The sequence below is a fragment of the Sciurus carolinensis genome, chromosome 16 (assembly GCF_902686445.1).
Source record: "Sciurus carolinensis chromosome 16, mSciCar1.2, whole genome shotgun sequence".
Classification (NCBI taxonomy): domain Eukaryota; kingdom Metazoa; phylum Chordata; class Mammalia; order Rodentia; family Sciuridae; genus Sciurus; species Sciurus carolinensis.
In genome coordinates, this window is record NC_062228.1 from 47,593,840 (window position 1) to 47,610,786 (window position 16,947).

A 16,947-nucleotide genomic window follows, 5' to 3' on the forward strand; every position below is an offset into this window, starting at 1 on the left:
ATCAATAAGTAACCTTGTTTATATGTATTTATATTTAAAGACACCTTGTCAGATATATATTGCTGACTCATTAACATTGAACTTGTGTCCAATAGCACTATAAGTCATGTGTGAATGAAGCTTATCTAACACCTGTACTTACTCCATAAAGCACATCATAGCCTTTTCGTTCTTCTGAACGCTAGACAGCACTTCAGCACTCTGCTTGGGGGCCATTTTAAACAGCAAAATCACCCACAAAAAGCACAGAAATGGGGGAGCCGGATTTGGAGTGCGCAGCAGCGGCGGGGGCCGGAGGGGCCTCGCGGCGGAGCCTCGGTGGCCTGGGAAGCTCCTCCTGCTAGGGCCGCCACCCGCCTCCTCCTGAGCCTGGAGCTCCCTCGCCCCGCCGGGACAAGTCGCCACTTCCGGCCGTTCCGCTGGGACGCGCTCACTTGGGACGCGCTCCTCGCCCCCGGGGCACCTGGGCTCCAGGATGAAGGACCAGCTGGAGCAGCTGAAGGCGAAGCAGCTGACACAGGATGATGTCGCTGACGAGGTGAAGATCGCTATTGACAAATACAGCTTCCATGGATGAATTCTTTTCTGAGATCGAGGAGACTCGGCTCATCATTGACAAGATCTCAGAGCATGTGGAGGAAGCAAAGAAACTCTACAGTATCATTCTCTCTGCACCAATTCCAGGGTCACAAACCAAGGATGACCTTGAACAGCTCACAACTGAGATCAAGAAAAGGGCCAACAATGTCCGGAATAAACTGAAGAGCATGGAGAGGCATATTGAAGAAGATGAGGTCCGGTCGTCAGCAGACCTTCGGATTTGGAAATCTCAGCACTCCGTCCTCTCTCGGAAGTTTGTGGAGGTGATGACCAAGTACAATGAGGCTCAGGTGAACTTTCGTGAACGCAGCAAAGGGCGAATCCAGCGGCAGCTTGAAATTACTGACAAAAAGACAACAGATGAGGAGCTGGAGGAGATGCTAGAGAGTGGCAACCCTGCCATCTTCACTTCAGGGATCATTGACTCCCAGATTTTCAAACAAGCCCTGATTGAGATCGAGTGTTGGCATAAGGACATTGTGAGGCTGGAGAGCAGCATTAAAGAACTTCATGACATGTTTATGAACATCCCCATGTTGGTGGAGAATCAGGGTGAGATGTTAGATAACATAGAGTTGAATGTCTTGCACACAGTGGACCACGTGGAAAAGGCACAAGATGAAACTAAAAGAAGGGTAAAATATCAGGGTCAGGCCCGAAAGAAATTGATAATTATCATTGTGATAGTAGTTGTGTTGCTGGGCATTTTAGCATTGATTATTGGACTTTCTGTCGGGCTGTAATGAGTGGCCTGAGGGGCTGCTGCACTGAAATAACCTGATCTCCCTCCAGTCTGGCGTGACCACCTTCATCATCAGATGGGAATGAAGTCAGAATGACCTTCTTGAGAGCGAAGGGGACCTGTTCCTTTGTTTCCTTGTGACCACCCTTGGACCTGACTCAGCACTCAATCTAGCCCTGGAGGAATCCAGCCTATCTGATGCAACCCCGAGTTCTCAAAACCACTCCTGCCCCAGCAAATGAAGTACCTTCCCTCCTGGACCATATGAACTGACCCAGCTTTTCCCCTCTGTGGTGTGTCAAATTATGCCTTGCACCTTGGAAAGGCCAACCCAAGGTGCTGTATCTTCTACTTCATGGTGTATTTTCCCAGAATGCAGTGCATTTTTCTAGGAGAGTATCTTTAACAAAGCAGAGGGATTCTTCTAAGTTTGGCAACAGTAGGGCTTGGATGGGAGACTTCTGCAGAGCAGGGTGCCAGTCCTATTTGTCCTGAAAACACGAGTGACTGGCAGATGCCATTTTGGCCCAAAAAGTTGACTTCCTTGAAATTCAACCTCAAATTCAGCTTTTAGTAAGGTCAATCTGGGGGCCAATTTGGTCCTTCTTGAGGTTGTATACTCTCATGTTTATTCAAAGAGGGACCAGGATGATAGTCATCTGAGGTTGCCATTTGCTAAGACTGAGAGTTTGGAATATTAGTTTCCCTTCGAGTCTTGGACACTGACTTTTCACCTTTGGAGTGATTCTTTGTGAAGCCATTTCCCTGAGGCCAAAAATAACTACGGATTTGAAATTGGACTGGGTACAAGGTGCTAGAGTCTCAGACTCTGAAAAGGTTTCATGAGGCTAAGTGTTAGTCACTCATATGTTCAGGTGTATTTTTATAAGTTAGTATGTGAGATGCATTTACCTATATGTGTCTGTTTCTCAGGAAATAGGAAACTAGAAAAGGCAGATACTATGACCTCAAAAATTAAAAAAAAATTTTTTGAGCTGGATTAAAAACTAGTTAAGGTGCATTTGTTTACCTGCAAATGAATCATTGTAGAAATATGATCTCATGTCATCAAGAAATTTGTTTGCTAGAAGAGAACTGGGAGAATCAAATGAGATACTTGGATTGAGGACTGAGTTGATTCACATTAAGTTTCTGTATAGCAGATATAGAAGGTGTAATGTTTTGACACCTTTCCCTATCTGCTTCCTCCACTAGGCTTTTCCTGAGAACGTCCCGCAGCAATCCGATGTTATCCATATGATCTATGGGATGTCCTGTCTTGGATTGAGTTAGTTGGGAGAGACTAGAGACTACCTGCTACTGGGTGAATGAGCTTGACAGGTTCTTTGTTTTCCCCAGTTGCACAGAGGAAGCAACAGCCAGGAAATTTTCATATAGTGACTGCTAAGCCATAGTTAGTCCCTTAGATCTCTGCCAGGCTCCTGGATTTTGGGTACTAGCTGTATTTCAGCTTTGCAATGCTTTCTAAGGTAGAGTGAGCACCCTGATCCAGGCACTGTCCATTAATTTCCCGTGCAAAGGCATCTCATTCCTTGTTATCACCCAGCACTCAGACAGAGCCACAGGGATGCCCTTCTCCCCATGGCTGTGATGTTGGACAGGAGACAAGCTCTAATCTCAGGCCTTTACTGCCCTCTGAGACTGAGGCCTGTAGCTTAAAGTTTGGAATGCAACACAGGAAGGGTTTTTGTATTTTTTTAAATGTGAATTTGATTATTTTATTGCTAATTTTAAAATAAATGACTTTATAATGGAAAAAAAAAAGCACAGAAATGTGAAAACCCTGGCACTAAATTGGTCATGCAAAGAACATTTGTTTATAGTGTGAGAGCTAAAACAAGAAGGCCTTATTCAGCTTTAGCCAGGAACATGGCACGGGGCAGCTCAAACTTTTCACACTCTTCACATGCCCATGTTCACAAATGACCACAAGTATTGACTTAAGGGTTACAAATAAGTTATATTGAATAGGCAAATTCACAAATATGGAATCCATGTATAAGAGTCAACTATATAACTTTACTTTTAATAGTGGCTATGTTTAACAACTTGCTTTTCAGAATGCTTGAAAATTTAACTATCAGTTCTTGTGAGTGCACATGAGCCAGCTCCATCCAGCATGGCAACGACTGGACTAGACTATCTTGACCACCATCTGCACTGGCTTGTAAACTCTAGCAAGGCAGAAAGCAGGGCTTGTTTATTTCATTATTCCAGCACTTAGCATGATGCTTGACTCATGGCAAGTAATCAAACTGTTAATGAATTGGTGAATGAATGTTTCCCCTCTTTTTATTATTATGACAAAATAATAAACTCCAATTGATGATTTTTATACTATCCCATTTGAAGGTTGTTTTGTTCCCATCTAGAGATTTTTGTTTACAAAGATCTGTTACCAGCATCTATACATTTACAGATGAGAAAATGAGGCACTGAGATTAGGTGACTCCCCAAAGATGGCAGACTCAATTAGGAAGAGAGCTAATACTCAAACAAAATTTTCATATTTTAAATCCCATGTGCCTGCCTCATGCTAGGATCAGTTATGTCCCTCTAACTATTGAGAACATCAACAGCAGAAACATCCATGCTGTGCATGTACAGGATATCCACATTTGTTTCAAAGGTTTCAATTGAACAAGTCACTAGACTACCCAACAAACAACAACAAAAAAACCACCTCCATTTGTAAGAAGTCTTCAGTTGCTCTTCTGAATTTTGAAGACTTCAAATAACTGATATACAAATTTCTTAACCACAAATGTCCCTGAAGCACCAGTTTTTAATGAAATGTTTATAAAATGTATTAATTGCAGGAGACTGCCAAAGTATACCCTGAGACCTTTGCAAATTTCTAGATTCTCAAATGACAAAAATGTTTTGCAAGCTACAGGCTATCTCCTAAATTATATTTCCTCTAAGAACAACTTATTTCCTGTGCATGTCCACACACCACAAGTTATCTGCTTTTCAACTTTTTACCAGTTTTTTCTTTCACTTATAGCTATGTCTAACAAAAACATGTAACTGCTTTGTTCTTTATGTGAATAGAGAACATGAGTCACATTGAGGTTCAAAGGCTAAGTGGCCAGCTTAACTTAGTGATTTAATAATAGAATTGTGTAACAGCCTCATAAAGTCTAAAATTCAAATCACAGAAAAAGAAGAATCTTGAATTGCAAATGGCCTACTCAGCTGAATTGCCACATTCAAAAACTGACCTATCCTTGGAGATTCTAGATCTTAAGTGCCTAAAATAGTGTCTGGTTCATAGTAAGTAATCGGCAAATATCTCAGTAACTAACCAGAGTCTAGGTTCCCTTGTTCAGGGGAACAATAAAAAGTACATAATCAATGGATGAAGGATCTTCCTTGGCTTTTATCATGGCTCATGAGTCACCTCAGCCCAGCTATGTTCAGAAGAAAGCTTGACAATTATTTGCAAAGTAGCTAAGCACAGCTCGTCCTCAACAGCCATAGACTATACTGGCAGGTAGTTCACTGCTTTATCTCTTTTGTGCAGAGAATTTGTATACTGGCAACAACTGAGACTTAACTCATCAGTGGGGTATAATCAGAAGGAAGACTTAAGAAGTTTCCCTGAAACTCCACTAGGAAATGTCAAAAACCTCCCCTTAACTGTTCAGTCCTTTGGTCCAGCAATTCCACTTCTAGAAATTTCACTTCAGGAAATAATAAATGTTTGATATATGAAGCACTCCACAAATATTTAGCAAAAATATAAAGAACATATTTTTTAATTTGACAAATGATAAAAGAGGTTATTTCAGAGAAAGGAATAAAAGTAACCAATAATTATAGGAAATAAATTCAAGGCAGGATATTATTTTCACCCATCAATTAACCTGGCAGTATTAAAAGCATTAGTATTACCCACTGTTGTCAAGGGTATGGAGAAATTGATTGGAGGAATGTAATTCGGCACTTCAGATTTTGAGGATCCATTGTGTGTCTTTCGAAATTGCATAGGCCCTTGTTCCCTGACCCAGATTACAACTCCAGGCATCTACCATATAGAAATACCTACACATGTACAAAAATGTATACATGCAAAAAATATTTATTTCAGTTGTCATTTATTATCTTTAAAAAAGTTGCAAACTGAAAGTCTATTACCGAGGAGTCATGACATAAATTATGTCACATCAATAAGATGGAAAAACATGCACCCATTTAAAAGAAAATGATGCCAGGGCTGGTGGTACATTCCTATAATTCAGTTACCCAGGAGTTTAAGGCAAGAAGATAACAAGTTCAAGGCCAGCATGGGCAATGTAGCAAGACCCTGTCTCAAAATTTTAAAAAATTTTGGTACTAGGGATTGAACTCAGGGGTGCTCTATACTGAGTTACATCCCCAGTCCTTTTTTATTTTGAGACAGGGTCTCTGTAAGTTGTTGAGGGTCTTTTTAAATTGCTGGGGCTGGCTTAAACTCGTGATCTTCCTACTCAGCCTCCCAAGTCCTGGGGTTACAGGCATGTGCCACCACATCTGGCTCCAATTTTTTTTTTTAAATTAAAGGGTTGGGAATGTAGCCCAGTGGTAGAGGTACTGTGAAAGAAAGGAAGAAAGGAAAGAAAGAAGGGAAAGGAAGACAGGAAAGAAAGAAAAGAAAGAAAGAAAGAAGTATGGACGTACATTAGTTTGGAACAATCAAATCACCATGATATGTTTTAAAATGGAAAAGGCAACTTGCAAAATAAGTGTAGTATCTCATTTAAGGAAAACTGAACATCTGCACAGATACTTGAATATGCAAATATAATAAAAGGTAAAAGAGGGACACAATGAACTATTTGCAGTTGTTCCTTTTGGGAATGTGAGTAGATAGAGGCACTTTTTTATCTTACTGTGTATACTGCAAAAACATCATAACTTTGCAAGTGAAAATGTATGTATTGTGTAAATGGTTTTTGTAAAACAATTACATGAAAATTTTTAAGAAATCATCTAGCAAGGTCTAGAAAAAGAAGTTTTTAGAAAAAATTAATAGAGTGTGTGTGACTGAAGGTTCAAAGACCAGTTGCTGACTCTCCACCCTAAAGTTAAAAATTGGCCACTGCAAAGATGTACTCAAGAATCAGGGAATTCTGTTGACTGCTAGGCTTGACTTAATCTAATCAGAGCTTGGATAGAACATCAATAAAAATGTTTCTTTCCACTTCTCTCTTTGCTTAAAGATGTCCACAAATTCTTCACCACTCATCCCATAAAGGGGTAGAGCCAATTTCCCTCCTTGAATCTACTGATGCTCTGACTTGCTTTGTTGTTTTGGTACTGGTTGAACCCAGGGTGCTTAACCACTGAGCCACATCCCCAGTCCTTTATTATATTTTATTTAGAGACAGAGTCTTGCTAAGTTGCTCAGGGCTTCACTAAGTTTCTGAGACTGGCTTTGAACTTGCAATCCTCCTACCTCAGCCTCCTGAGCCACTGGGATTACAGGAGTGTACCACCATGCCCAACTTGTTTTGTTTTTGTTTTTGCAGTACTGGGGATTGAACCCAGTAGTGCTCTACCACTGAGCTACATCTCCAACCCTTTTTATTTATTTTTTTACTCTTCTTTTTTTTTCCTTTTGTGATACTGGGGATTGAACCCAGAGGGCAATCTACTACTGAGCTACCTCTCTGGTCTTTTATTTTTTATTTTATTTTAGTTTTTATTTTATTTTACTTATTTTATTAACTTGCTGAGGTTGACTTCAAACTTGCAATCCTGCTTCAGCCTCATGAGTAGCTGAAATCACAGGCATGTACCACCTTTCTAGGCTTGTGACTTGCTTTGACCAATAGAACATGCCAATGTGCTTGTTCTGAGCCAACCCTCTGAGCCTCAAGCCTTCTGAGAAGCCTGGAAGTTTCCACTATCTGATTATACTAAAGCTGACTATACTGAAGACCCAAATTGCCATGTGAAGATGTAACAAAGCAAAGAACTGAGGCCCCCAGATATGTGGCCCCAACTAAACCAGTTCAACTAGTTTCCAGCTATTTAAGCCACCTAGCCAAGGGTCCGGACATTGTGGACCAGAGACAGGCCACCCTTTCCAAATCCCTAACCTACAAAAACATGAGCAAGTAAAATAGTTACCAATTTAACCCACTAAGTTTAGGGAGAATTTGTCCTACAGCAATAGGTAAACAAAACTTTGTGCTGTCCTTTTTCTCCTCCATAGTTCAATTTTGGGATGTTACAGAGATTTGTAGTCTAATACAGTTGACTTTTATCACAAATCCTATAATTACAGTACTAACCATGGAAACAAACACTCTGACCCAAAAGATACTCAAACAACTAGAAAGTTCAAACTAAGTATTGTAAGGAAACCAATATTGCATGGATGTTCTGAGCTGGAAATAATCAGGTCACTATTGAATTCAGAATACAAAATTGCCAGCCTCTGACATCATAAAAGGACCACACTTCTCTGGAGCCTATTCTATGGAAGTTCATCCAGAGGATGGACCCTCCAAGGGTTGGATTCATGCTGGCTCTTCCACGTGATCTTTGTACATGCTGGTCCAGCTCCTGACTAGCATGGTGGGGAGCATCTGGGAATCATTGAGAGTAAGAGTAAGAGGAAAGCAGCAAGTAAGGAGGCTGTGGATGTGGGTGTGAGCAAAGCCACAGATGTGATCTTCAGGGATCATCTGGGTGGGTCCCAGGAACAAGCCTCCAACAGAATTTGAACCCAAAGAAATTTGTCTGTTTGGCTCCTCCCAGTAAGAAATTGGTAGGCCCTGTCAAAATTGGCCTGAGGCTTCTCCAAACAAAGTTTTTCTGGCACACTTGGACAGGAAGTTTCTTGGTTGCCCTAAACACTGAAGTTATCCATTCCTAAGAGTCACAGCTTCTGACATGCATGTCTCAAAAATTCACCATGGTCCAGAAATTAGAAAACACTGTATCCATCCAGATGAATGTGCACAGATGTTTCTGACTTCACTCTCACATGAAAATAAGCAAATTTCTCTTTCCCATTTTGGAATATTTTATCAAATAGTTTACTGTGACTTTTCCTGGCTAATACATAGCTGAAGTTTTGAAACCTTCCTAGAATAATTTTAGTTGTGTGTAAACAGATGTGACCACCATCTATTCTAGATCTAGAGTCTTGTTACTCTGGATCAGCAGCATCAGATTTTTAGAAAGGCAGAATCTTGGACTCAACCCAGACCTACTAAATTAGAACCTGCTTTTTAACAAGATCCTCAGAGGATTTGTGTGCACAATAATATTTGAGAAGTGCCAGTATGTGGCTGCTACTCTAGGAACATCCAATTTCTCCTGTTTTACCCCTCAAAATTTCTTAAGGACAGAATCTTCAACAAACATGAAAAGTAACATTGAAGGGGAAAAAAATGCCCCAAATAGATGAATGAAGTTTCATTCAGTAAGAACTTAATTAGATGTGGTTAGGAATTTGCCTAGATTGGTGCTGCTATGGGTCAAATGTGGTTAGGAATTTGCCTAGACAGGTGCTGCTATGGGTCAAATTGTATCCTGAAAAGATATGTTGAATTCCTAACTCCAGTTCCTCAGAATGTGACCTTATGTGGAAATAGCATTGTTGAAAATCGGTTGAAATGAGGTCATACTGAAGTAGGGTGGACGCTTAATACAATATTGTTGGTTTACTTTCGAGAAGAGGGAGAAGAGACACACAGGGAGGAGATAGTCATGTGATAATGGAGGCAGATGGTGGAGTGATGGAACCTGTGGTTTAAGCCAAGGAATGTCAATGATGGCCAGCAAATGACCAGAAGCTAGAAGAGGACAGGGAAGAGTCTCCACTACAGGTTTCATAGGGAGCATGGTCCTGCCAACACCTTCACTTAGAACTTCTATCCTCCTTTAAAACTGAGAGAATAAACCTGTATTTTAAAAATACTTCTGCAGAATACTTTTTAATTTTTAAAAATTTTTAAATTTGTTCTCATTAGTTATAAACCTGTATATAATCCACCCAGTTTGTGATACTTTGTTATAGCAACCCTAGAAAACTAATAGGAAGGGGCTTAAGGAACTCACAGAATCTGAGTCTCAATTCCTTTCTTAAACCCAAAGAAGAGCTACAGATCTACTGCAAGGGGTACCTCCCTAATGATTCAGGGTCAAAGCCTCTCTAAGCATTATTGCTATCTCTGGTGATAATATCACACAAACAACTTTTCTAGTCATATATAGTATACATCTCAAAAGTCCAGAAAGGGAAATTTGAATGTTCTCACCACAAAGAAATGATAAATATTGAAGGTGATGGATATGTTAATTGCCTTAATTTGATCATTACATAATGTATATGTCTATCAAAACATCACTTTGTACCCCATAAGAATTTACTATTACATGTCAATGTAAAATAAAAACCAAAAAATTAAGAGAACAGAAATCAAATATTTTAATGTGCCTTATACGCCCATAACTCATACTCTGGGAACAGGAATGAGTTGCTCTCCATGTATGTATAATATGTCAAAATACACCTTACTGTCATGTATATCTAAAAACAACAAAGAAAAAAAAATACATGAATGCCCTTCAGAACCCAGAACTCCCTCTTCAGTAAGCCAGCAATCAAGCTGGTTGGATTGCTGAGGAAGGACCTATAGAAAATAGTCTTCATTTGGTCTTTTTTTAGCTCTATTCCTCTTTTGATAGCAAGGAATCTAAACTGGTTTTAGCTTGTCCCACTGAATGTTGTTCTTCAGGTTCCCTGAACCTAAGGCTGAAAGAGGAAATCCGGCCCAGCACCCTTTCTGAAGATACCAAATGTATGTTATTTATTTTCTCTCATCCCTCCCTGTGGTTTGCCAAGCATTTCAAAAGATCTTAGAGCCAAAAAAAAAACCTCTATAAACATCTGGTCCAACTGTCTTATGCATGATAAAATGGAGGTCAAGAAAGGTCAAATGCTGAGCAGCAAAGCCAACAAAGAGAGAAGCCCAGGCCATCTACCTCCCAGCTCTGCTAACTTCGTGACCACAGTAGCTATACTGCTTCTTGGCCATTTTTTTCATCAAGGCAGAGACCACAACAACTTGAGCACAGCCTTGGAAGTTAAACAAACCTCAGTTTGAGTTCTAAATCTTCCACCTATGGGGTCAGTGACCCTGAGCAATTTAACCTCTTGGTTTGCTCACCCCACACAGCAAGGATATCATGAACTTCTTCAAACACTGCTGTAATGATTGATGAGAAAACATATGGGAAGCTTTGTGTCAGTTGGGGTTGTTTCAGCTCATGATGTCTTTAACCCCTCCCACCCTGGCCCCTAGTGCCTGTCTGTTTTTGACATCCTGAGCATTGACTTCAGTGTTAAGCAAGTAGCAAGATGACTAGAGCTGTTTTGGATGTCTCTTCCAGGCATGGGAACCCCAAGTAAAATAGAAACTGTTTTTGTAGCTTTCTGTTGAGTGAGGAAACTTCCCCAGAAGGCTTGCAGCAAATCTTCATTTATCTCATCTTTCAGAGTTGTCTGTGTCCACTTAAGGAGAATAACCTTAAATTATCTGAGCTATCTCTGAAGATGTGGATAGGATCAGCTTCTCCCAGGAAACATGGCTGAAAAATGCACAGTTCTAGAGCTATTGGTCAAGTTATATCATTATATTGTGTGCATGTATGAGTATGTGATAGCAATCCCATCATTATATGCAACCATAATACACCAATAAAAATGTGGGGAAAATTCATGGTTCTGCCAGAAAAGAAGGCAGAATGGATCCTGGGTCAGTAAGAAACAGTGACAATTACTATAAATGTCCTCCATTATTGAAGACACTTCTAAAGTTTCTGAAGCATCTTAGTGAACCTTAAATTTCAAGGTTGTAATAGTAACAACTAAGGGATTCTCCTCTCTCCCTATGCTGTTCACCAGAGGGAGTTTCTTGACATTCCTGATGCAGCATCTCTGCTCCACCCCTCTGGGAAATATGTCAACTCTCAGCTATTCATCCTCAGTGACTCACCAATTATGTAGGCTGCCTCCCTAGTCATTCTGGAAGTGAGTATCTGAGGATGAAGTCATCCATGTGAATAGTGCTTTCAAGTGTACAACATCCCATGTTAGCTTCTGCATGGAAGAAAAATGAAGATCAGGGAGAGGCGAAGTGACTTGCCCAAAGTCCTCAGTTAATAAGTGGCAGTGCTGTATCTAGAATGAGACCCCCAATACAATGTGCTTTCTGCTACTCTGCATTGCCACAAGGAATCCTAGGTAGGAACTTGGCATATATGGCAGTCATAAGGAAAAATATAGTAATTGGTACCAACTGAACCATGGGAGTTCTACAGTTTGAACCTCAGGACACCCACTCTTTCAAGATCAATCCATTTTTCAGTCCAAAATCTTCCTAGAAGAACAGATGAAACCTTCCTTAGTTCGAAGTAGAACTTCTCATGGATTTAGAAAACATTTATATAGCACTTACCATGTGGCAGGCATTATGCAATGTGCTTTACAAAGACTAATTCACTTAATTCCACTTAGCCCTATCTGCTTAGAGAAGTCCCAATGTCCTGAGGTCATGCATGTTTCACAAAAACCTTGTGTGACTTATCCCATTGGCAATCCACCAAAGGATGAGATCCCAAAACAGTCCAGAATTCAGGAACAGATCAAACTTTCAGACACAAATCTGTTCCAGAGCTAGCCATCCTTTTATTAGAAACAACCTATGCCCAAATTACCCAGTCAGGGCAAGCTTATGTAAACAAATCACGCTGGACTCTGCAATTGCTTGAGGAGAATTCTGGATTGTCCTAAACTTATTAGAGAACATAATTCTTTTGTAACCCCTTTTTCTATTTTGGAAGATTATAATCTTCCTTAAAAGGCATGGGAGTTTTCTCCTTCAAGTTTAGGAGGGCCAGAGGGCATTGGTTGGTGCTCTTTTGTGTCAACATTCTTAATCTTCCTGTTGGTATTTTAAAATAATGGGTCAGCCTTGCAAATTATAAACTGTACCATGTAAGAGTCTCTTTGAAGTGCTGCCATTTGCTTTCTGACAGCTGAGAAGTCATAATACATCTCCTTGCTTTTCATGTGACAGAAATTAATATCTAAGCTCTGAAGTGTTTATTCCCACAGCTGAGAAGACAACATTTATAACAGGTTCCAGCCTTGAACCATTCCTGTTTGTAATATATGATCCCTATGTTCTATATGGAAGGGTAAAGCCTTCAAAGTGTAAAAACAAAAACTGTAAGATGTTTTCTTCCATTTAACAGTTTGGATTAGTGCTTTCAAGGACGGTATGGTCAACAGATTCATATCCTTGCAAAACAAGTCACACTGTTACAGACTTGATCAACCAAGTGTACCACTGGGTCTCTTTTTCCCCTTAGTCTTGTTTTCTATAATTTTATACTTGAAATTTGCTAGACATAATAATAAAACAATAAAAATTACTGCTTCTTACACTTTAGGGAACTATAGAAAAATCTGTTGGATTCTAAGAAATTTTGCTTATTCAAAAACATGATACAGTTTGCTAGAAAGAAATTGTCTCTGATTAAGCATGCTTTTACAAACAGGCACTTCTCATTTTCTTCAGTTGACATTTTACAGAGAACTCTTTCTCCTTCCAACTGTCTACACCTGTGCTTCTAGGACATTAACATGCATAAGTCTTTAGCACCTTGTTAAAACACGAATTCCTACCCAGTCCCAGAGAACCTGATTCAGTTGATCTGGGGTCTACAGGTCACAATTCTGGTGCTCTAACAATCCTCAATTTCTGCTACTGCTGGTCTGGAACTGACCAGTGGAATAGTACTGGTACATACCAGTACCCTAAAGAGTAAAGGCTGAAATCTCACCTTTGGAGCTATCTGTCCTGTGGTAAAGAAGTGTGCAAATAAGAATACTAACCCAGGTTATCAACTAAAAGTGTCTTAGGAATTTAGGTTTTAGTTCAGTCAGTTCAACAGATTTATGTTGCTGCTCATACTGCACCAGCTGAAGATACCATTAAGAACCATATGACCTATACAATAGACAGATTGCAAGGCCGTGGTATGACAGTTACCAAAAATGAAAGACAAAGTTCTTTGAGAATATTACATATAGGGAGTATCAAAATGGAGGCAAATAGCCAGGGAATGCTCAAAGAAACCTCATAGAGAAGGTTTGCAAGATATTCTAGTTTGCCATAGAGCTTTTATATATTCTCATTTATTCCATAGAACATCCTTACCAAGTATTAGAGATTACACTTTACCCCATGTAATTCTAGAAGCAATCCCATAAAATAAGTAGTGTTGTTATTATCCTCTTTTACAGAGGAGAAAAACTGAGGCACAGAAAGTTTAAGTAATGTGTCCCATCTCACACAACTAGAGGTTCTGCCAAGAATTCGAGTCCAGATCTCTTAGAGTTTTAGCAGAAAGCAAGGGGTAGACTGTAGGACTAGAACTTGGGTGATGGAGGTGAGGGACAGATGAGATTAGAAAAGGCTCTTTTTTCTACCTAAAAATTGTTGGGCTTAACACATAAGCAAAGAGGAATTAATGAACATTTCTATTTTGTTTCATTTTGAGAGGGAAAAACTCAGTAATCTGCTTCAAAATGATATCTCTGGTGATAATATCTAGGATGGTTTAGAGAGAGAGAACAAGTCCAAGTAAATTGGTTATGGCTGTCAGGATTCACCTGGGAACTGGAGCCAGAAGTGTCTGATAGGCCCCAGATAAGTACTAAATCACATAAAGGTGAAGAAAAGGGCTCCAGAATTGAGACTCTGCTCAAGGGAACCCACTTTTGGAGATGAAGCATGAGTTGGGGCCTTCAAATAGAGAAGCTAGTAATCCTTACTTTTTTTGTGTGGTGTTGGGGATTGAACCCAGGACCTTGCTGCTTGTAAGGCAAGCACTCTACCAACTGAGCTATATTCCCAGCCTGGAATCCTTAGTTTTGTGTGTACTTTTCAATGTGCCATAGAGTTTTCATATAATCTCATTTTATCTTTAGATAAAGCCTGTGAGGTAGATATTAACTGCCCCATTTTGTAGATGAAGGCTTATAGGGTGAAAATGATAAGGTAAACCCTCATTGAAATGTGTCCTATTACTAATTACACAATAGTGAATAGCAGTCAATTAACTGATTGCAGTATTCTGATCCTTCTTTACTCATTATTATAAAAACTGACAAACTATATTTGCCAGACTCCCTTGCCTGTTGACCTCTGGCTGGGTTCTGCCATGGAGAGTGAAATCAAGAGTTTGGAAAGTGGAAGAAAAGGAGAAGACACTTTTCTCCTGATCCTGGTGGTATCTCCGACTCAGCAGATGGCTGTCTATTTTTCCAGCAGCAGTAATGATGGACAATTGCTGGTAACTGCCAGCAACTGAGCACTACAGTGATATTAGCAGATCTGACATCATGGGCGGCTACAGGCTATAATGGCCTTTGATGTTTACAGTAGTGAAATGATTCCAAAAGCAGCAGCTGTGGACAGTTTCAGTGAAGACTATGCTCTTGGGTTCCGGAGATATCACCTCTTCCTTTTTGCCCCTCCAATCTTAACAATGGTTCCTCCAGTCCCTAGGGTGTCTTCCTGTATTGGCTGCTTTCTGCATTTCCTCACATTTCCCTTTTTGTTTTTGTGCCTTACCAACACTTTTGTAAACAATTTCTGGTATTAAACAACTCTCTGGAATACCTAGGATGAATTCCATTTTTCTGGCTGATCACTGATTGATACACTCTTACAATTAGTTTCCATTCTATTGCAATATTCCTCAGACTTTCCTATCAAAGCCCTTGTAAAGGTCTAGAAAGATGAATATGAGGTATTTTTTTCCCACACCTGGCATGATTGTTTAACCCAAAGCAGTTTCCAAATAGCAGGAAATAAATTTTTAAATCTCCCATTTAATCATAGAATTATTTTCATAAAATTTGCTTCATAAATGACTTGACATCAAAGATGCATCAAGTTGATTATGTGGTTTTATGTACCCTGACTGATGCAAACATCAAGCTTGAAAAGTGAGAAATCTGATTTCCATCTAATGCTATCTCAGCAATAAGTCACCAAAGGACTAGATCTTTTCCTTAGAGGGCAGACTCTGGAAACAGTTTGTCAAAATGGAAGATATGTGGGCTTTGTAGCCAGACAGGTTGGGTTCAATTCTAAGAGACATTTATTAGCTGTATGACTTGACCAATTTCTTAACTTCTCTGAGCCTTGGTTTCACTGTTTATAAATTGAGGCTAGGAATCTGTATCCTACCAGGTTGTTGTGAGGATTGATCATAATGTTCTTGTGACCTTGAAGATGCTTAATAAATGGTAAAATGCTTTGTAGTTATCTGCTAATGGACATTATAGTCTTTCCTGGCTGGTTTCCAAGCTCCTCCTTTCTGTTGCTTTTGGCAATGAAAAATAAAGTCAGCAACCCACTTTCTATATCCTAAAGAAGACTGCATAAAAATAAATACTTGCTTCTCATCAGGAAGAGTGTAGGACCCCTTGATCCAGACTTTGAGTTAACCTTAATCTCACCTAGCAGGGACCAGTTCTATGAAGGAGATCAATACTGACACCTCTATGACCATTAATAATTGTGCCAATTCTTGTTCTGCTTTCTTAAATTCCAGAGTGCCAAATAATGTGAACGAGTACCAGGAACCACCAGATGCTGAAACATACAAGAAAGGATTCTTTCCTAGAGTTCTCAAAGGGAGAATGGCCGAGGTGACAGCTTGATTTCAGACTTTTGGGCTTCAAAACAGTGGGAGAATAAATTCCTCTTGTTTTAAACCACCAGATTTGTGGTTATCTGTTATACAAGCTCTAGGAAATTCATACAGCAGATGCTACTCATATAATCACAAAATAAATATAAAATTGCAACTATCATAGCTAAAAGCTATGATAGAGAGGTAAGTGATGTAACAAAAGGAAAGACCACAGGGATTTGACCTCCTCAGGAAGATCAGGGAATGATCTGAGGGGTGAACAAGGAAGCAGTGAGTGCTCTGGGCTGAGGGAGACTGGAAGAAGGTCAGGGACCTAGGGAGGAAACTTTCAAAATGAACTTGATATTTCAAGATGAGGTTAGGTCAATTCACCTAAGCCAGACCTTGTCTGCTGTTTTAAGGTTTTTGGACTATGACAAACAAAGAGGAAGGAATTCAAACACATTAAATTCAAGGTACAATTTTATCATAGGCAATTCATACAGGTAATTAGGCAGTTGGTTAAAGAAACAATAAGAAAACAAAACCATTAAGTTAAGGACATATGCACTGGGCGTGGTGCACACCTGTAATCCCAGCAACTCAGGAGGCTGAGGCAGGAGGATTTTGAGTTCAAAGCCATCCTCAGCAACTTAGTGAGACCAGAGTAATTCAGTGAGCCCCTGTCTCTAATAAAATAATAAAAAGGGCTGGGGATGTGACTCAGTGGTTAAGTGCCCTGGGTTCAATTCCCAGTACCAAGAAAAAAAAAAAGACATATGCAGCATAACTTTACTACTTTATTCACAATGTACATTCATTTACCAATCTCTCCATGAAGGTCCAAGACTTTGTCTTTAAGCATGGAT

At 39.7% G+C, this 16,947-nt stretch overlaps 1 protein-coding gene across 1 annotated transcript; it reads left to right on the top strand.

Moving 5' to 3' along the window:
• The first annotated feature begins 475 nt into the window (after nt 1–475).
• On the top strand, nt 476–1,403 carry LOC124967198 (syntaxin-3-like). The gene is given in 2 exon segments (XM_047529293.1): nt 476–568; nt 570–1,403. Coding segments are annotated over 2 exon segments (867 nt in total). The 3' UTR covers nt 1,344–1,403.
• The last annotated feature ends 15,544 nt before the right edge of the window (nt 1,404–16,947 follow it).